The sequence below is a fragment of the Rana temporaria genome, chromosome 13 (assembly GCF_905171775.1).
Source record: "Rana temporaria chromosome 13, aRanTem1.1, whole genome shotgun sequence".
NCBI classification, from domain to species: domain Eukaryota; kingdom Metazoa; phylum Chordata; class Amphibia; order Anura; family Ranidae; genus Rana; species Rana temporaria.
In genome coordinates, this window is record NC_053501.1 from 97,777,980 (window position 1) to 97,796,646 (window position 18,667).

Genomic DNA, 18,667 nt, shown 5'->3' on the forward strand with positions numbered 1-18,667 from the left:
GGAGCAAGTTTGCCCGGGGAAAAAAGCTTGCGCGCTTCCAGCGCAAGATGCGCATCACACGCGCATGTTTCTGAATCATCGGCAGTACCTAATTTGCATATTCACTGAGGGAATTCCATGAAGACGCAACTTACACCCCGCGCAAAATTGCGCTATAATTGCGCCGGAGCAGCTAGGCTGCGTGCGCGGGAAAATGGCCGCATTTCAGGCTTAACTGGTTTACAGAATCAGCCGCAAATTTGCATGGGAGCAAATCAGTACTTGCGCGGCGCAAATCACACTTGCTCCCGCGCAAGTGCTTCTTGAATCTGGGCCATGATATTCACCTAAACAGGATACATATTGTTGTTTTTCACATAATGGCGTTTCACATTTAATAAGTAGTGGAGAAACCCCTACCTGTATTCACAAACCATATTTATTTTCAAACTTACTCTATGTATGTATTTAATTATTTTTGTGGTTGCCTGTAATAATTTATATGTAACATATATGTATTCTTGCATTGTGTTTTTATTATTTATAACCTTAGTCTATTCCTTTTAATAGATTTTTATCACCTGCGACCTGTTCTATAAAATAGAAGGTCTTCATGACCTCCACTACAGCAGGTGTTTATTAGTCCGGATTGGAGTGCTTTGGCAGTCCTTAATTGCATTTTCAATTTCACCTGTTTTTGATCACATGTCTGGATAGGATTGATATATGTATTAGGCCCGGTACACACGAGCAAACATGTACGATGAAAGCGGTCCGTCGGACCGTTTTCACCGTACATGCCTGCCAGAGGGCTTCTGTACGATGGTTGTACTAACCATCGTACAGAAGTCCGCGCGTAAATACTACGCGGGGCGTGTCCGCGTCGTCGCCGCGATGAAGACGCGGCGACGTGGGCGGGCCTGCCATTTAAAGGCTTCTACACATGCGTCGAAGTCATTCGACGCATGCGAGGGACGGCGGGCGCTCGGACATGTACGGTAGGTCTGTACTGACGACCGTACATGTCCGAGCGGGCAGGATTCCAGCGGACGGTTTTAAAACACGTCCAGGAATATTTGTCTGCTGGGAAAAGGCCCGGCGGGCAAATGTTTGCTGGAATTCGGCCCGCTCGCGCCTACACACGACCGAACATGTATGCTGAAACTGGCCCGCGGACCAGTTTCAGCATACATGTTTGGTCGTGTGTACGGGGCCTTAGAGGTTCATTTTATGAAAAATATGCTACAAGTACTGAAGTTAGTGTGAAACACGTCAGCTGTCCTAGGTTCCGTTGCTGTGACTTGTAGTGCATGTTTCTAGTTTTTTTACATTAAAGTTACGTTTTGATTGGAGTGCGGCTGTCCTGATCATCTTTTGTTCTTATAATCTTTGTGACCCTGGTAGTTCCGCCACTGGTGCCAGTAGTTTTTTTTTTATTTTTTTTTATTTTTTTTACCATTTTACTTTATTTTTATTTTTTTTACAAATTTATGTGAAAGATCACACTTTTGAGACAAAGAAATGGACTGAGGACACATTCATCAACCCCCTTTTATGCAATCTCAGCTGCACAGAATGAACAGGGGTAGCTTGTACAGACCTTCCCGTTCATTCATAAACGGAGGCATAGTAAACACAGTTTACTTTGGTTCAGCTATGAATGAATAAACAAAAAAAAGTGAGTGATCGGTATCATTCACTGATTCTATTCATTAAGTCAAGACTTCATCCTGACAGATTCTCTGTAGCAGCAAGCGAGAGGTAGGACGAGGAAACCCAGCAGCACTGTGGGGACAATGGGGGCCAGGAGACAGCACACAGGAGCCCAGGGCAGCTGAATAACAATAGGGAGGTGGCAGGAGCAGCATTTGGATGAACCAATGTCCTCCATTTCGCTTCTGCAGCTGCTGAATGTATGCGGGAGGGAGCAGAGGAGAAGCGGGAATTCATTAGCTACATGGAGGATTGGCTCCTCTGTATGCCCCTGCCCCCGCCGCTCCCCTATCCAGGCATACAGGGAGGCTGTGTGGACCTCCTGGTATCCCCATGGGGCCAGGTCGCAATGGCTACCCATGCAACCCCTGTAGGTACGCCCCTGGGCAGTGCATTTCACAGGGTAATGGGCTGAAACTAATAAATTGACTTAATTTTACTGCAATGCTCACTTTAGGTCACGCTGAGGAATCAGAAACAATGTCACTCGGAAATAATAACAGAGATGGATTCATTCTTTAATATAGTTTATTTTGAAAAAGGAAAGGAAAACATCAGATCAGACTGTCATATATATTCCAATCGCGCCCTCAAAATAATAAGTAGGGAAAGATAAAGAAATAAGAATTATCACTATAGGATAAATGTAAACCACCATGAAACCAAAGGACGCCAAAATTAGCTCCCCTATTCCTAACCAAGCCAATCAAAATACCAATCAAATGGGAAAACATTTCAGAAATATTATTTTGTATTTTTAAATGTAATTGCAAACAATAGCATGATCCGATGTACATTTAATCATTATATATATGTTTACAAATGTGTGAACTTTTCTATACGTGTTCCATCAAATTCCCATTGTGTCCTGTAGTGATGTCGCCTTCCTTCCAGAACCGGTAGATTTTCTCTTTGTGACATCAGTTGCTCATCTATTGAACTGTAATCAAAGAGAGGTCAATGTCAGCAAATAATAAAACCATATTTAAATAATACCTAGCCCTTATTCTTTCATACTTTCTCATTGATCTATAACAAAAAAAAATAACAGAAATACATTTACATGGATTTGTATATCCAGTATCAATGGTGTATACTCAAAAAAAATCTGCCCATACAATAAACGATGATTTTTTGAACATTGTTGGTTGATTGCTTGTTGGTCTTTATTTTGATACGCTGAATTTTATTAACAGATTTTAATATCACTAGAGGTCATGTGAATATCATGTCTGCTTAAAGCGGATGTCCGCTGAAAAAAAAAAATTAAAAGCCAGCAGCTTCAAATACTGCAGCTGCTGACTTTTAATATCAGCACACTTACCTGTCCTGGAGTCTAGCGCCGTCCGCAGCAGAGGACGAGCGATCCCTTGTCACTCTGCTGCCCCCCGCCATCCTCGGTGAGGGAACCAGGAAGTAAAGTGCTCCGGCTTCACTGCCCGGTTCCCTACGGCGCATGCGCGAGTTGCGCTGCGCCGTGCTGAATGGCTCCCGCTTTGTTCTGGGAGCCGAGTGTTTCCCAGAAAACAATGGGGGGGGGCACGGGATCTGACAGTCTACCCGCAGACTGTGTGGCCGGAAGTGGGTGCAAATAGCTGTCTTTAGACAGGTATCTGCACCCCCTCCCCCCTGAAAGGTGTCAAATTGACACCGGAGGGGGGGAGGGTTCCGATGAGCCGGAGTTCCACTTTAAGGTGGAGCTCCGCTTTAAAGGAGGACTATAGAGGGTTTTGGTCAATTGTATTTTAGTTTCTTTTGTATTGTTTTTTTTTGTAGGAAATCATTTTTTTACATATAAACATTCAATATACTGTATGCTGTTTCTAATTTTCAGTGCTTGCTGGGTCATCTAATAGGAAAGTCTAGCATCAGTTCTGTACTTCATAGTTGTAATTGAAGATGATTTAGCTTTGTATCTAACCGGAGATCCTGCAATTAAATCTTTTCTTACACCACAGCAGTGTTATATTTCTTTATGCAATATGTTTTTTCATTAAGCTCACTGCGTTTTACAAAAAAAGTGACCTCTATTATCTTATAACGTCCATTGCTGATATTATATATACGCAGATAGAACTGAGCTACTCACAGAAGGTGTAAGAGACTTGGAAGCCCTTTGCCTGGGTAGACTTGTCACTGTGGAATACGAGAACCATAGAGTTGCCTTTGGAGTAATACACAGGGATGGTGCGATCCCCACAGAATGGACCCATTTGTGTACCATCCATGAAGAGTGTTAGATAGTCGTACATACACATAATGGCAGACTCTAAATGGAAGTCACTTATGGTCAGAGCAATCTGAAAAATAAATACAATTATCACTAACAATGTTTTTAATGCATAAAAGTGAGTGAATATATTGGTTCTTACAATTCATTGATGTTACAGTCTACCTGAAATAGTATTTGCAATTAAAGCCACATTAAACCCAAGAGCAAAACATTGTTTATATTGCGGATAACCAATTTTTACATGTGATGGCTGCTTTTGTTTTTATTTTTTAGGCTTTCTTCAATGCTCATTTAGTGATCCAGCCAGCAAGTCTGTTGTTTTTCAAAAGCACAAGCTATCCAGCAGAATTTATCAGTTTACATGGATAAGCCAAATTATTCAACACTGAAAGGGGTGCTTAAGATGACCAGCTTTATTTATTCATGTAAAACCTTTATCCCAAAAGAAAAAAAAACTGCTGTAACTGATAATAAAATGTGAGCTGGAATTTGGATTCAACTTGTGTATTTAAATCTGCTAATACATTTAATGCTCCCCTCCCCCAACCTGAGGTTGATGCTGATTGTTGTGCCTCTTGTTCTCATTCATCCAGAGTAGAGTCTCACTAATACAGGAGGAGTGTTACTGGTCAGATCACCAGGTGAAAATGAGGAAACGCCAAAGAAAAAGGATGCAGCCACCACATCTAATGATTGCTAATATGAAAAAAATGAATTGTTTGTTTTAAGAGTTTTATGTCACTTTAGGGGTGATACTGCACATAAAAGGCAGTGCTTAGGAATCTTGTTGGAAAAAGGAAGTCCTTTCTATTCCTGCGGTGTAATGGTCACCAATCTACAATTTCCGGACAAGGAAGGAAAAATCCAGAGCTGGGAGATCTTCTGTGCTCCTCCTACATTACTGGCTGATTTCTTTGTCATTCACCGGTCTACAATAGACTCAAGAAACTGATCAGCCCCCTCCCTTCCTCTCCCCTGTGCTCCTGTTACTCCCAATCAGGATGGCAGAAATGAGTCCAGTGCTGCAAAGTCAAGTAAATCTTTATAAACCAGTTACAAATGTCACACCACCAGTTCTCAGCCAGCTTCACAAATTACCACCAAAACTTCCTGTCATCACTGGGAAAAGATCGAGAACGTCTTGGTGGTAGATAATCTTAGAGAAATCTACATTAGATTTGCCATCAGCCATGTATTGTAATGCCCTAAACAATACATTCCGTTTCTATTTAATCAGGTAGGCCCTGGTGAACACTGGTAAATTCAAAGGGGGTTGTACATTCAGATTGTAATGAGTCTGTACAACATTACATTTTATTTGTGTGACAATTTTAGAGAATGAGGAAGTCCAATATAGGGAGAATTATGAAGGCATCTTGTTTTACCTTATTTCCAACAGGAGCTGTGATGGTGAAGTTACAATCCATGTTTGGACTGTAGTTCCCTGGGTATCCTGGAGATGTGAAGCTGCCTTGAGAGTTAAAGAAGGATCCTCCACACTTCACTGTAAGAATATCGATATAATCAATATAGTAAGGAGATTTATAATAGTATATGACATCATTTTATGTTTATGTGTATACTGTATATACATAGTTTATCCTCCCTTTTCAAAGTTCCAAGTTCCTCTTAGGCTAGGACCCCACTCTCCAACCCTCAATGAAGAGCTCAGATGTAGAGATGACCTACACAGGCACCAAATGCTGCTTCAGGGCAGGAATGGGAGAGAGTCACACGTTCTGCCTTACCCAGAAGAGTTTCACAGAGCACTAGTTAGAAAACAGGAGTGTCCTATGAAAATAAATAACTGTAGTGGAGGTGGGTGGGCTACCATACAAACCTAATATTTTCTCCTAAATGGTATAAGTACAGATGCTGTAAAATCTATCCATATTGTTCCCCCCACTGCACTGCTTGGGTTACAAGCATCTTTAGTCTAGAAGGTGATACATAAGTTGAAATGCTTATCTTATTTATCCCTCCCACAGGCTTCCTCCATGCTGTACTACTGGTCCCTGAAGCTGCTTCTTTTTGCCATTCTCCTGGCTTTAGACTCTCAGATGTCATCAAATACAACACAGGATCAGCAGTTATGCATTGTACATGAACTTGTTGAGGGCTCGCCCACATACTGGGACATTGGAGAGCATAGATGACCACCGGCTGCCAGGGTAATTTTTTGAACTTTGCCAATCTGCCCTAAGCAAAGCAAGCATTTAACCAATGCAGTGCTGGGGAAAAGAAAGTCTGGTCACTGCACTCCACACTGGAGAATTTTGGATGATATTGTCAACCGCAAAGAAGTCCATAGGAATTTAACAACTTCTTAGTTTCGCAGAAGGGCAGACAGCAGTGATATACCACAAGAAAGAAGAATTTATACAGTATCTGATCCAAAATAAGCCATAGAGGTAATTGTTATCACTCTTAAAGTTGACCAACATACACATTGAACAATCTAACTGGAAAATGTAATTGTATATACTAAGAAACTGCATGGATTACCTCAAAGGTTGCAAACAGAGGTTATATGGCATCAAACTGTTGTGACAATAGTTCCTCCTTGGGAGGGATCTCCTCTGTATCTATGATTCTTCAGTATCTTTCTTTACCAATAAAATAAATCAGCATACCTGAGCTATATGAAGCTTGGAAGCCGACCCCAGCAACAGCCCCGTCACTGACAAACTGGACCAGCATCTGGCTTGTGGAAGCGATGATTGGAGGGATGGTTTGACTTCCGCATATTTTATCCAACAACACAGGAGAGTTCTTAGAGGGACCGTCATAGATCCTCATGTAGTCTGAGTCACAGTTAGGAGTGGATTGGATATTAAAGGTACTGAATTTCAATGAAGCCTAAAAAGTGACACAAGGAAAATGTATTATCTACAGTAAACCCCAAACTTACCATACTTGTAACTGCAAACTGGGTTAATATGTAATTCCAATATGATGCAATCAATTGCTATATTAATGCTTGAACAGTCCTTCAGAGAAAAAAAAAACACAAGAATATGTAGGATTCTAATTTCTGTTAAAAGATCTTGCAGCTATAGACATTTCTATCTACGATATTTCTTGAAACATGTGTGTATTTTCCATTGATTTTCCAGTTAACAGAACTCTTCTGCTCCCTCTGATTATTTGTTGCTTGTGGTTTGTTTAGGGAAACCAATAAGCTTAAACAAGACACATTTGGGGGGGGGGGGGGGGGGGAGAATTTTTTAACAGAAGTCTTTCGTTTTATGCTATATTGAGTTAAGTCAAAGAAACCTGAGACTGTGGATATTGCAATACTGTTACTATTGGTAACATACTTGTAAGAACCAGAGCCACAAATTAATCCAAAACCCCCTTTGTTCCTGCTAAACCCCCATTCCTACAATGACCTCACCATCAGATGTGGGGTAAAAGAAATCTGGCACATTTGCTTCCAGCAATGAAGTGGGCCATAATGAAGGGAAGTATTATTCCAACATATGGAGCAATTGGTGGTTGAAGCAGAGTATGAGGTTTAGAGGCATTTACATCTTAAACAACCTTCTCTATACCCCCGTCTCTGCCATAAAGTCAAACCACCGCAATGGCTCCACTTCAATGTACAAAGGTACAAAAGTGTGATGTTCAGGTAGGGAGTATTTGGACCTATTGCGTGGCTCTATACTAGTAGTCAAGTCTCTATTTTTATGAATGTAAAATGTAGGTGGTGTACAAAACAATCTTCAGATGGCAGTTCATTTTCACAGCTAGGTTGCTAGACATTTAGGGTCACATTTTGCATCTCTACATTTCTGTCTCCTCACCTTCCCTGATGGAACTCTGATCAACCAAACGCAGTCACCATTATTAGGATAAGCAGAGGGATAGTTGTCAGAAGTGAAAATTCCTGTCTTATTATTAAGCAAAGTCGCACAGACACCTGAGAAGGGAGAAATAGACATATAAATTATATTTAGTTATTGGAGGATTAGACTGATAATAATAATATTAATAATATATTGGTGGGAAACAGGGGAAGGGGTATTGACCATCTATTAGATTAAAACTGCTGGAATTTTGAACTTAAAATCAAATGAACCTTGAGTTTAACCCCTTTACATTGAAGATAAAAGATCCTTATTGCCTCAATGCCGTGTCACATCTTGTGTATTATACTTTGTTTGTTCAGGGCAAATTGAGCCTTCATTTCATGGTAAAAACTACATTTCCTGATATTTAACTTTTTTTCAATGAAAACTGGCCAAATTGTAAGCAATATCATTTTTTTTTTAATCTAGCTATATCGTTCTTAAATGACAATAAATAAATAACCCAGATTGAATTTGAGATGCATAGGGATACCACATATGTGTACATTATTTATTGTGTACACCCATAGTAGGGGCCAGACACAAAAGTGCACATTTTGGGCTAGATTCACATAGATCAGCAGATCTTTAGATCCGCGTGATCTATTTGATTTAAGATACGCTGCCGCAAGTTTGAGAGGCAAGTGGGTAATTCACAAACCACTTACCTCCAATCTTGCGGCGGCGGATCGTAAATCCCCCGGCGGAATTCAAATTCCGCGGCTAGGGGGAGTGTACTATTTAAATCAGGCGCGTCCCTGCGCCGATTTAAATGAGCATGCGCAGTCCGTGAATTTTCCCGGCGTGCATTGCTCCCACTGACGTCGCTAGGACGTCAGTGGTTTCGACGCTTACGTAAACGACGTCCATCCGTATTCCAGAGCGACTTATGCAAACGATGTAAAAAAATTCAAAACCGATGCGGGAACGACGGCTATACTTAACATTGGCTGCGCCTCGTAGAAGCAGGGGTAAGTATACGCCGGGAAAGCCGCTACGGAAACGTCGTAACAACACTGCGTCGGGTCCGCGTACGTTCGTGAATTGGCGTATCTCGCTGATTTACATATTTCTCATCGTAAATCAGTGGGAACGCCCCCTGCGCCATTTTTAAATTGCAGATAAGATCCGATGGTGTAACACAGTTACACCTGTCGGATCTTAGTCATATCTATGCGTAACTGATTCTATGAATCAGGCGCATAAATACGACCAGTGTAAGTCACAGATACGACGGCGTATCAGGAGATACACCGTCGTATCTCGCTCTGAATCTGGCCCTTTGTGGGTTTTTTTTGTCAAAATTTTTCAAAACTGTAAAAATTCACTTAAAGTGCAATCATAAAAAAGTATAATTTCTAATGTTTTTAACCCATGAAATTGGAATGTACAGAAACTTACTGCATTGATAAAGTCGGTTAATTTTAGTGACATCCAAGACGCTCAGTCCAATTGTCTGCCCAATAGGCACATTGGGGTCAGGCTTGGGGACGATTGTGGGTTTGTTTGAAGTGTTGGTAAATGCATAGCTGGAAAATGTTGAATAGAGAAAAAATCGACATATTACCATTAAAATATTCTATAGTTTATCGGTAATTCACCAGCTAGCACAAAAGCCATGACTTACGCATCATAATGCATCACTGAACCGTAATCATATGGACTGCCCAGGTTATTGGTGTCCGCTTTAGCAAAATTACCCAATTTTCCTGTAACAACAAAAAAGCAGTGGTAATGTCTCTTCATTGAAAACATGACTGAATTTGCTTTGTGTAAATGTCTGCAGTACCTTTAGGGATATACTGGAAATTGATGTCAACATAATTGTCACGATCACTTCTTACATGCTCATGGTAGAAGCCCAGGGCATGTTCTAGTTCATGTTGTATAATCCCCCTGTAGATGCAGCCTCCACCCAATGAAACTGTCTGGCTTCCACCAGTTCTTCCAAGATATGAGTAACAGCTAGAAATTGTAGATATACAGTTCAAAGGAGTTATGCTTTAATACCATGTGGGAGCCTAAGACAATAGTTTTAATAGAAACAATGATTGAATCTGAACTACAGAAAGAAAACAATCAATATCTGTTTGTGCTGGTTTTATTTTCATTGTAAAATTTTAAGTGGAATCCATTGAGTCTGTTGACACTAAGCCCCACTCCCTCTAGGTCACTTCAATTTTTCTACTATATACTGAATGTTAGCAGCGCCAGGATAAATATCTTATGTCCCTGTGCTATTTCTGCTAGGTACACAAAAAAATTAGACAACCAAGAAGCACCTTGTTGTTGGCTTGTGACTGTCACATGTATTTTCATTTTTTTTGGAGGAAATTCAAAAGAGAATCCATCATGCACAAATAGGTGCCGTAAAGTCTAAGGTGTTTATGTTTTAGATGCTCCCTACTGTGAAGAACTATGATAGACAATAGACAACCTTACCCATCACCAGGAGTGATGTTGATGTAATCATCTTCTGTTGTAAGAGGCACAAACCTCACACAAGTCAATGTTTCAAACTCGGCCATGGCGAGCACAATACTGTTCAGGTCACTGGCACCTGGAAACAGAGATAGAAGGTTGGGTTTCTACAAATAACAAAAAGCAATAAATACTTCAATGCAAGAGAAAATAGAGGGAACTCACTGTAGCGGGAATCTATGGTGTAGGGAACAAGAACACTACCACTATCACTTTTAGGCCAAAGGCAAGAAGGACAGTTCATGGCACTGCGCTCATTCTGTACCAGCACATCGCCTCCATACATGGGTGTTTTGCTATCTGAAAATACAGAAAATTATAGTTAATACACTAAAATGCATTGCCTTTAAGCTGCCCATACACTGTGAACTGGCTGAACTTTGCTATGTGGGTGGCTCTGTCATTCCCCTCTCACCTGACATCTTTTGATTGAAAAATGGATGGATCCAAACAAAGTTTTAGAACTAACAGCGGCTGCATCTAATCATGATGCAGTATAGTACAGTGTTGGGGTATAAAACAGAATAGAATAGGCACAGTTGGAATCTGTGCATCTGGAGAAACATGATAGATATTTTCATGCAGTCCAAATTCCCAGCTTTACTCAGTTCTGTGACCCAGCACAGCCCTGTTTGGCAGGGGAGGAGACCTGATTTTGCTCTGCTGCAGTGAAGTTGGACTCTTGAATCTTCCCATGCAGGACACAGCAGAAAGCGAGCCCCCGAGTAGAGCCGTCCTACTATGGGGGGCAGAACTTAGAAATGCCCGGGAAGATGCTAAGCTTAGCTGAACCCCTTCCCACTGGGCAACCAAAACAAACTAACTAGCTAATCTGTAAGCACCTGATTCCACACAGCCCTGTTTGGGAGGGAGGAGACCTGATTTTGCTCTGCTGCAGTGAAGTAACACTTAGGCCTTGTACTCACGGCAGGACATGTCCGATGAAAACGGTCTGCAGACCGTTTCCATCGGACATGTCTGGCCGGGGACTGCCCGGGGACTTCTGTTCGATGGCTATACACACCATCGAACAGAAGTCCGCGCGTAAACAATACGCGGGGCGTGTCCGCGGTGTCGCCGCGTCGATGACGCGGTGTCGCCGCGACAATGACGTCATTCGACGCATGCGAGGGATGGCGGGCGGCAGGACATGTACGGTAGGTCTGTACAGACGACCGTACATGTCGGGGGGACAGGTTTCCAGCGGACTGTTTTAAAGCAATGCCAGGAAACAGTTGAAACAGTTGTCTGATCCGCCCGAAAATGGTCCGCTCGGGCCAACACACGGCCAAACATGTCTGCTGAAACTGGTCTGCGGAACAGTTTCAGCAGACATGTTTGGTCGTGAGTACGGGGCCTTACAGGTATGATAGTCTCATGTCTCTGTCACTCTGCTCTCTCCTCCTATTACAATGGAGCACTCACTACAGTACAGCTAACATACTCCTTGTGCTTCTTCTCCCACCTCTAGTCTGATCTCTACAATGAAGGTACTTACATCACTTGTATTTAACCACTTAAGCCCCGGACCATAATGCTGCCTAAAGACCCAAGGTGTTTTTACAGTTCGGGACTGCGTCGCTTTAACAGACAATTGCGCGGTCGTGCGACGTGGCTCCCAAACAAAATTGGCGTCTTTTTTTCCCCACAAATAGAGCTTTCTTTTGGTGGTATTTGATCACCTCTGCGGTTTTTATTTTTTGCGCTATAAAAAAAATAGAGCGACAATTTTGAAAAAAATGCAATATTTTTTACTTTTTGCTATAATAAATATCCCCCAAAAACATATATAACATTTTTTTTTTCCTCAGTTTAGGCCGATACGTATTCTTCTACCTATTTTTGGTAAAAAAAATCGCAATAAGTGTTTATCGATTGGTTTGCGCAAAATTTATAGCGTTTACAAAATAGGGGATAGTTTTATTGCATTTTTATAAAAAAAATTTTTTTACTACTAATGGCGGCGATCAGCGATTTTTTTCGTGACTGCGACATTATGGCGGACACTTCGGACAATTTTGACAGATTTTTGGGACCATTGTCATTTTCACAGCAAAAAATGCATTTAAATTGCATTGTTTACTGTGAAAATGACAGTTGCAGTTAGGGAGTTAACCACAGGGGGCGCTGTAGGAGTTAGTGTTCCCTTAGTGCAGTGTTTCTCAATTCCAGTCCTCAGGCCCCCCCAACAGGTCAGGTTTTCAGGATTTCCATTATTTTGCACAGGTGATTTGATCAGTTTCACAGCCTTAGTAATCACCACAGCCTTTTCATCTGAGGGAAATCCTGAAAACCTGACCTGTTGGGGGGGGCCTGAGGGCTGGAATTGAGAAACACTGCCTTAGTGTGTGTTTACAACTGTAGGGGGGTGTGGCTGTAGGAATGACGTCATCGATCGAGTCTCCCCTATAAAGGGATCACTCGATCGATGCAGCGCCATAGTGAAGCACGGGGAAGCCGTGTTTACATACGGCTCTCCCCGTTCCTCAGCTCCGCGGAGCGATCGCGACGGAGCGGCTATAAACAAATAGCCGCGCCGTCGTCCCGGATCGCTCCCCGAGGGGACCCGACCGCCGCAAGTCGCGGGGGGGGGGTCCCGATCGGACCCCCCACCCACGTCTAGGCAGGGACATACAGGTACGCCAATGTGCCTGTACGTGCCATTCTGCCGACGTACATATACATGCGGCGGTCGGGAAGGGGTTAAAAGAGTACAATTAAGATATAGTAAGGAATACATAGCTGCAATAATTTATATATTTTTTTTTATCTACCTGGAGTTCAGCTTTAATTGTAGATTTAGAACTAGAAATTACAACAGAAGAATACACAGTTTTACTAGAGTTATTGATGCGATATTCTACTAAATTCCCAAACAAAGTGCAATTTCCAAAGTTTGGAAAGTGAACAGTCTATTTGCCTTTAATACATCAACCTCTCTATCTCACAAGTTTCACTGCAATGGTAGAAGTGAATAAAAATAACCCATCAGTCTTTTTAGAAATGAAATAGTGATTTTTAAAGACTCATTCAAAGATCTTGTACCCCAAGACAATAACGCCATATTTCTCCTCACACCCTATTGTTTAGTCCATCAGTGCATGATTTAAAGGATCCTGACACTCATAACTTTATGCATTATAATTGGTTATTGTCTGTTCCCTTGCCTGGATTTAGCACCATCATAATGCAGTAAAGAATCCTGTGGATTAGAATAATTACCTTTATTAGCTTTCAAAATCTTGCTGAAGATCCCTTGTGGCACTTCGGAGTCTTCACTCTTTGGGGCTGTGTATACAAAATACTGATTAGGCATATCTAGTGAAATAAAAAAAATTCAAGTGACTTAATTTTGTGTAAATATTAAACCCATTTTATAATTTGAATGATAAATTAATGGAAATATAGGGTAGCTCCACAAAGCTATCACTGATCTGTGAAACTTCTGGTTGGGAAATTCTTTAAGTCTTTGCCTTAATCACCATGATTATCATAAACACTGTCACCTAAACAATAGGAGATGACGTTAAAAAATACCCTGTTGCCAAGGTCTAAAAAACATGCAGACGATTATATGTGCATTTAACATATTTTAGGAATGTCATTAAATGTAAAAATCTCCCTTGTGTAAACTGCCAAAAGCTCAAAACTGCTGCTTGGATGTGATGTCATCAGCCCCAGCAGACTCAGAGATTTCACTCAAATGACACTTTATAATATTCCTCTTCACTCCTCCAACGGCAGCTAAATCAATGTTCATGGGGGGAGGTGAGGGGCAGAGATGCTGGGCCAGCACAGACAGTAATTGGACACTCCCAGAAGAGGGCAGGGCTAAGAGAAACAATGAGGGAGCAGGACTGTGCTAGTGAAGTGACTCTGAGAATAGTCAAAATGTATTTGCAAGTTCAAAGTCACATTGCAGGTGAATAAAAAATAATTTATGGAAAGGAAAATACTGCAAGAAAGTGACCTCTATTATCTTATAACGTCCATTGCTGATATTAGATATAAGCAGATAGAACTGAGCTACTCACAGAAGGTGTAAGAGACTTGGAAGCCCTTTGCCTGGGTAGACTGGTCACTGTGGAATACGAGAACCATAGAGTTGCCTTTGGAGTAAAGCACAGGGATGGTGCGATCCCCGCAGAATGGACCCCTTTTTGTACCATCCATGAAGAGTGTTAGATAGTCGTACATACAGAAACTGGAAGACTCTAAATGGAAGTCACTTATGGTCAGAGCAATCTGAAAAAGAAATACAATTATGACTAACATGACAGTGTTGTGTTCATACAACAAACACACAATTTTATATAGCATTAAAGTAAGTATTTTGGGCCAAATCCACAGACATGCAGCCTAACTTAACTTTTCAGAGTTAAGTTACACTGCCGCAATTTTCCGAAGTTAAGTACCGATCCTCAAAGCACTTACCCGGAAAATTGCGGCAGCGCAACTTAACTCCGTCCATCGTAAGGCGTTCCTAGTTTAAATGGGCGATTCCGTTTTAAATTAGGCGCGCTCCCGCGCCGGACATACTGCGCATGCGTGTGACGTCATTTTTCCCGACGTGCAGCGCGTGAACGTAATTTACGCCGGGCTTTGTGGATTGCGACGGGACAATAAAGTTGCGACGGGTGAAAAAAAAGTTACGCGCCGGGAAAAAAAATTCAAATTTAAAAAAAAATTCAAATTTAAAAAAAAATTGCGGCGATCGAAAAAAAGGTATGGTTTTACATGGTGTACTAACTTTACACATTGTAAAACCAGCCCTAATTTTACGCGTGCAAATCGTAACTTACGCAGAAAACACAAAGCTTAAAAGCTTTGTGGATCTGCTTAAGTACTCATTTGCATACGCTAGGCGGCATTTCGACTCAAAATGCCCCCAGCGGCGGATGCGGTACTGCATCTTAAGATCTGACAGTGTAATGCCGCGTACACACCATCACTTTATGTGATGAAAAAAAACGACATTTTTAAAAACGTCACTTTAATTGACCGTGTGTGGGGGAAAACGTCGTTTTATGTCTTCTAAAAAACGACCAAAAAAAATTGAAGCATGCTTCAATTTTATGTGTCGTTTTTCAAAAGTGCACTTTTTACTTCACAGAAATTGACCGTGTGTAGCAAAAAACGTTGTTTTTTAAGATGTTTTTTCATCCACGCATGCCCAGAAGCTAATTATGAAGCAAGCTTCAATGGTAAAACGTGGTGGAACGTAACCTCACTTTGCAAGAACATTGTGAGAAAAACGATGGTGTGTAGGCAACTTCGTCTTTGAAAATTGAAGTTTCAAAAACGTCATTTTTTACTTCACAGAAAGTGTCGTTTTTTTTCATCACATAAAGTGATGGTGTGTATGCGGCATAAGTGTCTTACAGATGTCAGATCTTCTGCCTAACTTTGGAAAAATACTTTTGAGGATCGTTTCCAAAGTTAGGCACAGAGATGCGCAGGCTGAACAGCAGTTCCGCCTGCGTATCTCTTTTTTGTGGATTTGGCCCTTTGTTTCTTACAATTCATTGATGTTACAGTCTACCTGAAATAATATTTGACATTAAAACCCTACGTCACCAAGCGCGTGCTCCGATCAACCAACCAAAACCTTCTCCAAATTCCTAAATCCCGCTACAAATCGAAGGGAGAACGCAGATTTTCGGTCCAAGGACCTCGGCTCTGGAATGCTCTACCCACTACCATCCGCCTGGAGGAAAACCATCGGGCCTTTAGGAAAAAACTAAAGACCCACCTCTTCTGATGGACCGGTACGACTCTGGATGTCAAGCGCCTTGAGGCGATTAAGTTCGCATTTGCTGCGCTATATAAGTCACTCACTCACTCACTCTAAAGCCACATTAAACCCAAGAGCAAACATTTATTATATTGCAGTTTACCAATTCTTACATGTGATGGCTGCTTTTGTTTTTCTTTTGTAGTCTTTTTTCTATGTTCATTTAGTGATCCAGCCAGCAAGTCTGTTGTTTTTCAAAAGCACAAGCTATCGTGCAGAATGTATCAGTTTACATGGATAAGCCAAATCATTCAACACTGACAGCGATGCTTAAAATGACCAGCTTAATTTATTCATGTAAAACCTTTATCCCAAATGGAAAAAAAACAACTGTAACTGATTTCAAAATGTGAACTAAAATTTGGATTCAACTTGTTAGTGTATTTAAATCTGTTAATATATTTACCACTCCCCTCCCCCAAACAGACAGTGCTGCTGATTGTTGTACCTCTTGTTCTCATTCATCCAGAGTAGCGCCTCACTAATACAGGAGGCGTGTTACTGGTCAGATCACCAGGTGAAAATGAGGAAAAGCCAAAGAAAACGGATGTAGCCACCACATCTAATGATTGCTAATTTAAAAAAAAAAAAATTTTTAGTTTTAAGAATTTTAGGTCGCTTTAGGAATGACACTGCACATAAAAGGCAGTGCTTAGGAATCTTGTTGGAAAAAGGAAGTCCTTTCTATTCCTGTGGTGTAATGGTCACCAATCTACAATTTCCGGACAAGGAAGGAAAAATCCAGAGCTGGGAGATCTTCTGTGCTCCTCCTACATTACTGGCTGATTTCTTTGTCATTCACCGGTCTACAATAGACTCAAGAAACTGATCAGCCCCCTCCCTTCCTCTCCCCTGTGCTCCTGTTACTCCCAATCAGGATGGCAGAAATGAGTCCAGTGCTGCAAAGTCAAGTAAATCTTCATAAACCACTTACAAATGTCACACCACCAGTTCTCAGCCAGCTTCACAAATTACCACCAACTTTTTTAGAGAATGAGGAAGTCCAATAATTAGGGAGAATTTTGAAGGCATCTTGTTTTACCTTATTTCCAACAGGAGCTGTGATGGTGAAGTTACAATTCATGTTTGGACTGTAGTTCCCTGGGTATCCCGGAGATGTGAAGCTGCCTTGAGAGTCAAAGAAGGATCCTCCACACTGCACTGTAAGAATATAGATATAATCAATATAGTAAGGAGATTCATAATAGTACATGACATCATTTTATGTTTATGTGTATACTGTATATACATAGTTCATCCTCCCTTTTCGGAGTTCCAGGTTCCTCTTAGGCTAGGCTGATTAGGGCCAATGGAGCAGTGCAAACAATTTTGATTTAGGATTTAGGATTAAGAATGTTATTAAAAAAAGACTAATGAACTGGGGGAGAAAGCTAAACAAACAAAACAGATGATAGAGAACAGAAAGAAAGCAAACATTATTCCTTAAATAAAAATGTTAAAAAGCTTACCATCTTTGTTCTCTCCAAGTAGATTGTCCTGAAAAGTAAATGTTTTGTATCAATATCTTATTTCAAATGAAATACAATAATAAGAGATAACAAGTCTTGGCCCCAACTCCTCTACACCCGGCAGAGCCCTCCTCAGCCCTACTGGGAATCTCTCAAAAGTGAGGTAAAATCATTTCTTAGACAGATGTTACCACAACAGTCATCATTGGAAGATTTTACCGTATTCCCTGTTCTGTTCACATTTAGAACATTTTGGATTTCCCCTCACTTTCTGTCCTAGTGGCAATGGCCTGTACAAAAGTCAAATCTCCCTACAGTGGATCCAAACAGTAATAAGAAAGTGTTAAACTCTAAGAGGATTCCTAACCCCCCACCACTTTATCCAAATCTAAGGGGAAAGAATTTTGGTTAAAGTTACACTTAACTACTAACTAATATTGGTAACTTATTGGATGTTATACTTTTCTAAATATAGTTTTGACCTGTCCCCTGTACTGTTCATGTCAGCTCATCATCTCACCTGTATTTGTGCAGATAGAGGTAGACTGGTCACCAGCCCCGTCACACAGCCCAGAAGCAGGAGGAAGACTTTTTCATTCATCTTGTTCAGAATTCTCCTTCACTGTAATGTGAAATATCTTCTCTCTGAAGCTTGGTTTGACACTCATCTTCTCTATCACCTTTTATACAGGTACCAGAGAAGATCTGACCAATCATGAGACAGGAAACCAAATTTCAAGAATGACCTAGGTGGACATGTATGGGAATTAGAACCATATAATTATTTTGTGTGTGACACTATGGTCATTATTATCTTATTATTATCTTGGTGTTCAGCTGCCCAGCTTGTAACTGATTGTCATGGTCTCCTGAATATTGTCTATAATTACATAAAAAGTCCTTCATCATCAACTGATTTTTCCAGCTAAAATTTAAATAAATTGGGACTGGCAATGTAAGTTTTGGATTCAAGGTTATACCCAGTCTATGAGATAATTCATCACTACAGTGCCATGAGAAATTATGTTTTGCAAAATGCAAAAACCCATAGTATACTAACAGAGATCATTTCTCTTTTAATATGAAATTTTATTGCATTAAATTAAAATTTGATTGCTTAAAGTGATATTAAAATCTATAATTTTTT

At 40.9% G+C, this 18,667-nt stretch overlaps 1 protein-coding gene across 3 annotated transcripts in view; it reads right to left on the reverse strand.

Annotated features, from left to right (window-relative positions):
* LOC120920574 (embryonic protein UVS.2-like) overlaps positions 1 to 17,564 on the reverse strand; it is a 113,060-nt gene extending 95,496 nt beyond the window's left edge. For 2 of the 3 annotated variants that reach the window (XM_040332722.1, XM_040332724.1), the window contains exons 1-13: positions 17,521 to 17,564; positions 17,094 to 17,212; positions 14,292 to 14,502; positions 13,480 to 13,545; positions 10,423 to 10,557; positions 10,219 to 10,336; positions 9,566 to 9,741; positions 9,404 to 9,485; positions 9,178 to 9,305; positions 7,732 to 7,847; positions 6,559 to 6,784; positions 5,311 to 5,429; positions 3,782 to 3,992 (exon numbers count right to left, since the gene is read on the reverse strand). In XM_040332722.1, coding sequence (XP_040188656.1) covers positions 3,782 to 3,992; positions 5,311 to 5,429; positions 6,559 to 6,784; positions 7,732 to 7,847; positions 9,178 to 9,305; positions 9,404 to 9,485; positions 9,566 to 9,741; positions 10,219 to 10,336; positions 10,423 to 10,557; positions 13,480 to 13,545; positions 14,292 to 14,502; positions 17,094 to 17,135 — 1,630 coding nt within the window. In that variant the 5' untranslated portion in view covers positions 17,136 to 17,212; positions 17,521 to 17,564. The remainder of the gene's footprint in view (positions 1 to 3,781; positions 3,993 to 5,310; positions 5,430 to 6,558; positions 6,785 to 7,731; positions 7,848 to 9,177; positions 9,306 to 9,403; positions 9,486 to 9,565; positions 9,742 to 10,218; positions 10,337 to 10,422; positions 10,558 to 13,479; positions 13,546 to 14,291; positions 14,503 to 17,093; positions 17,213 to 17,520) is intronic. The other variant, XM_040332723.1, reaches the window with a different exon arrangement.
* Positions 17,565 to 18,667: the final 1,103 nt, after the last annotated feature.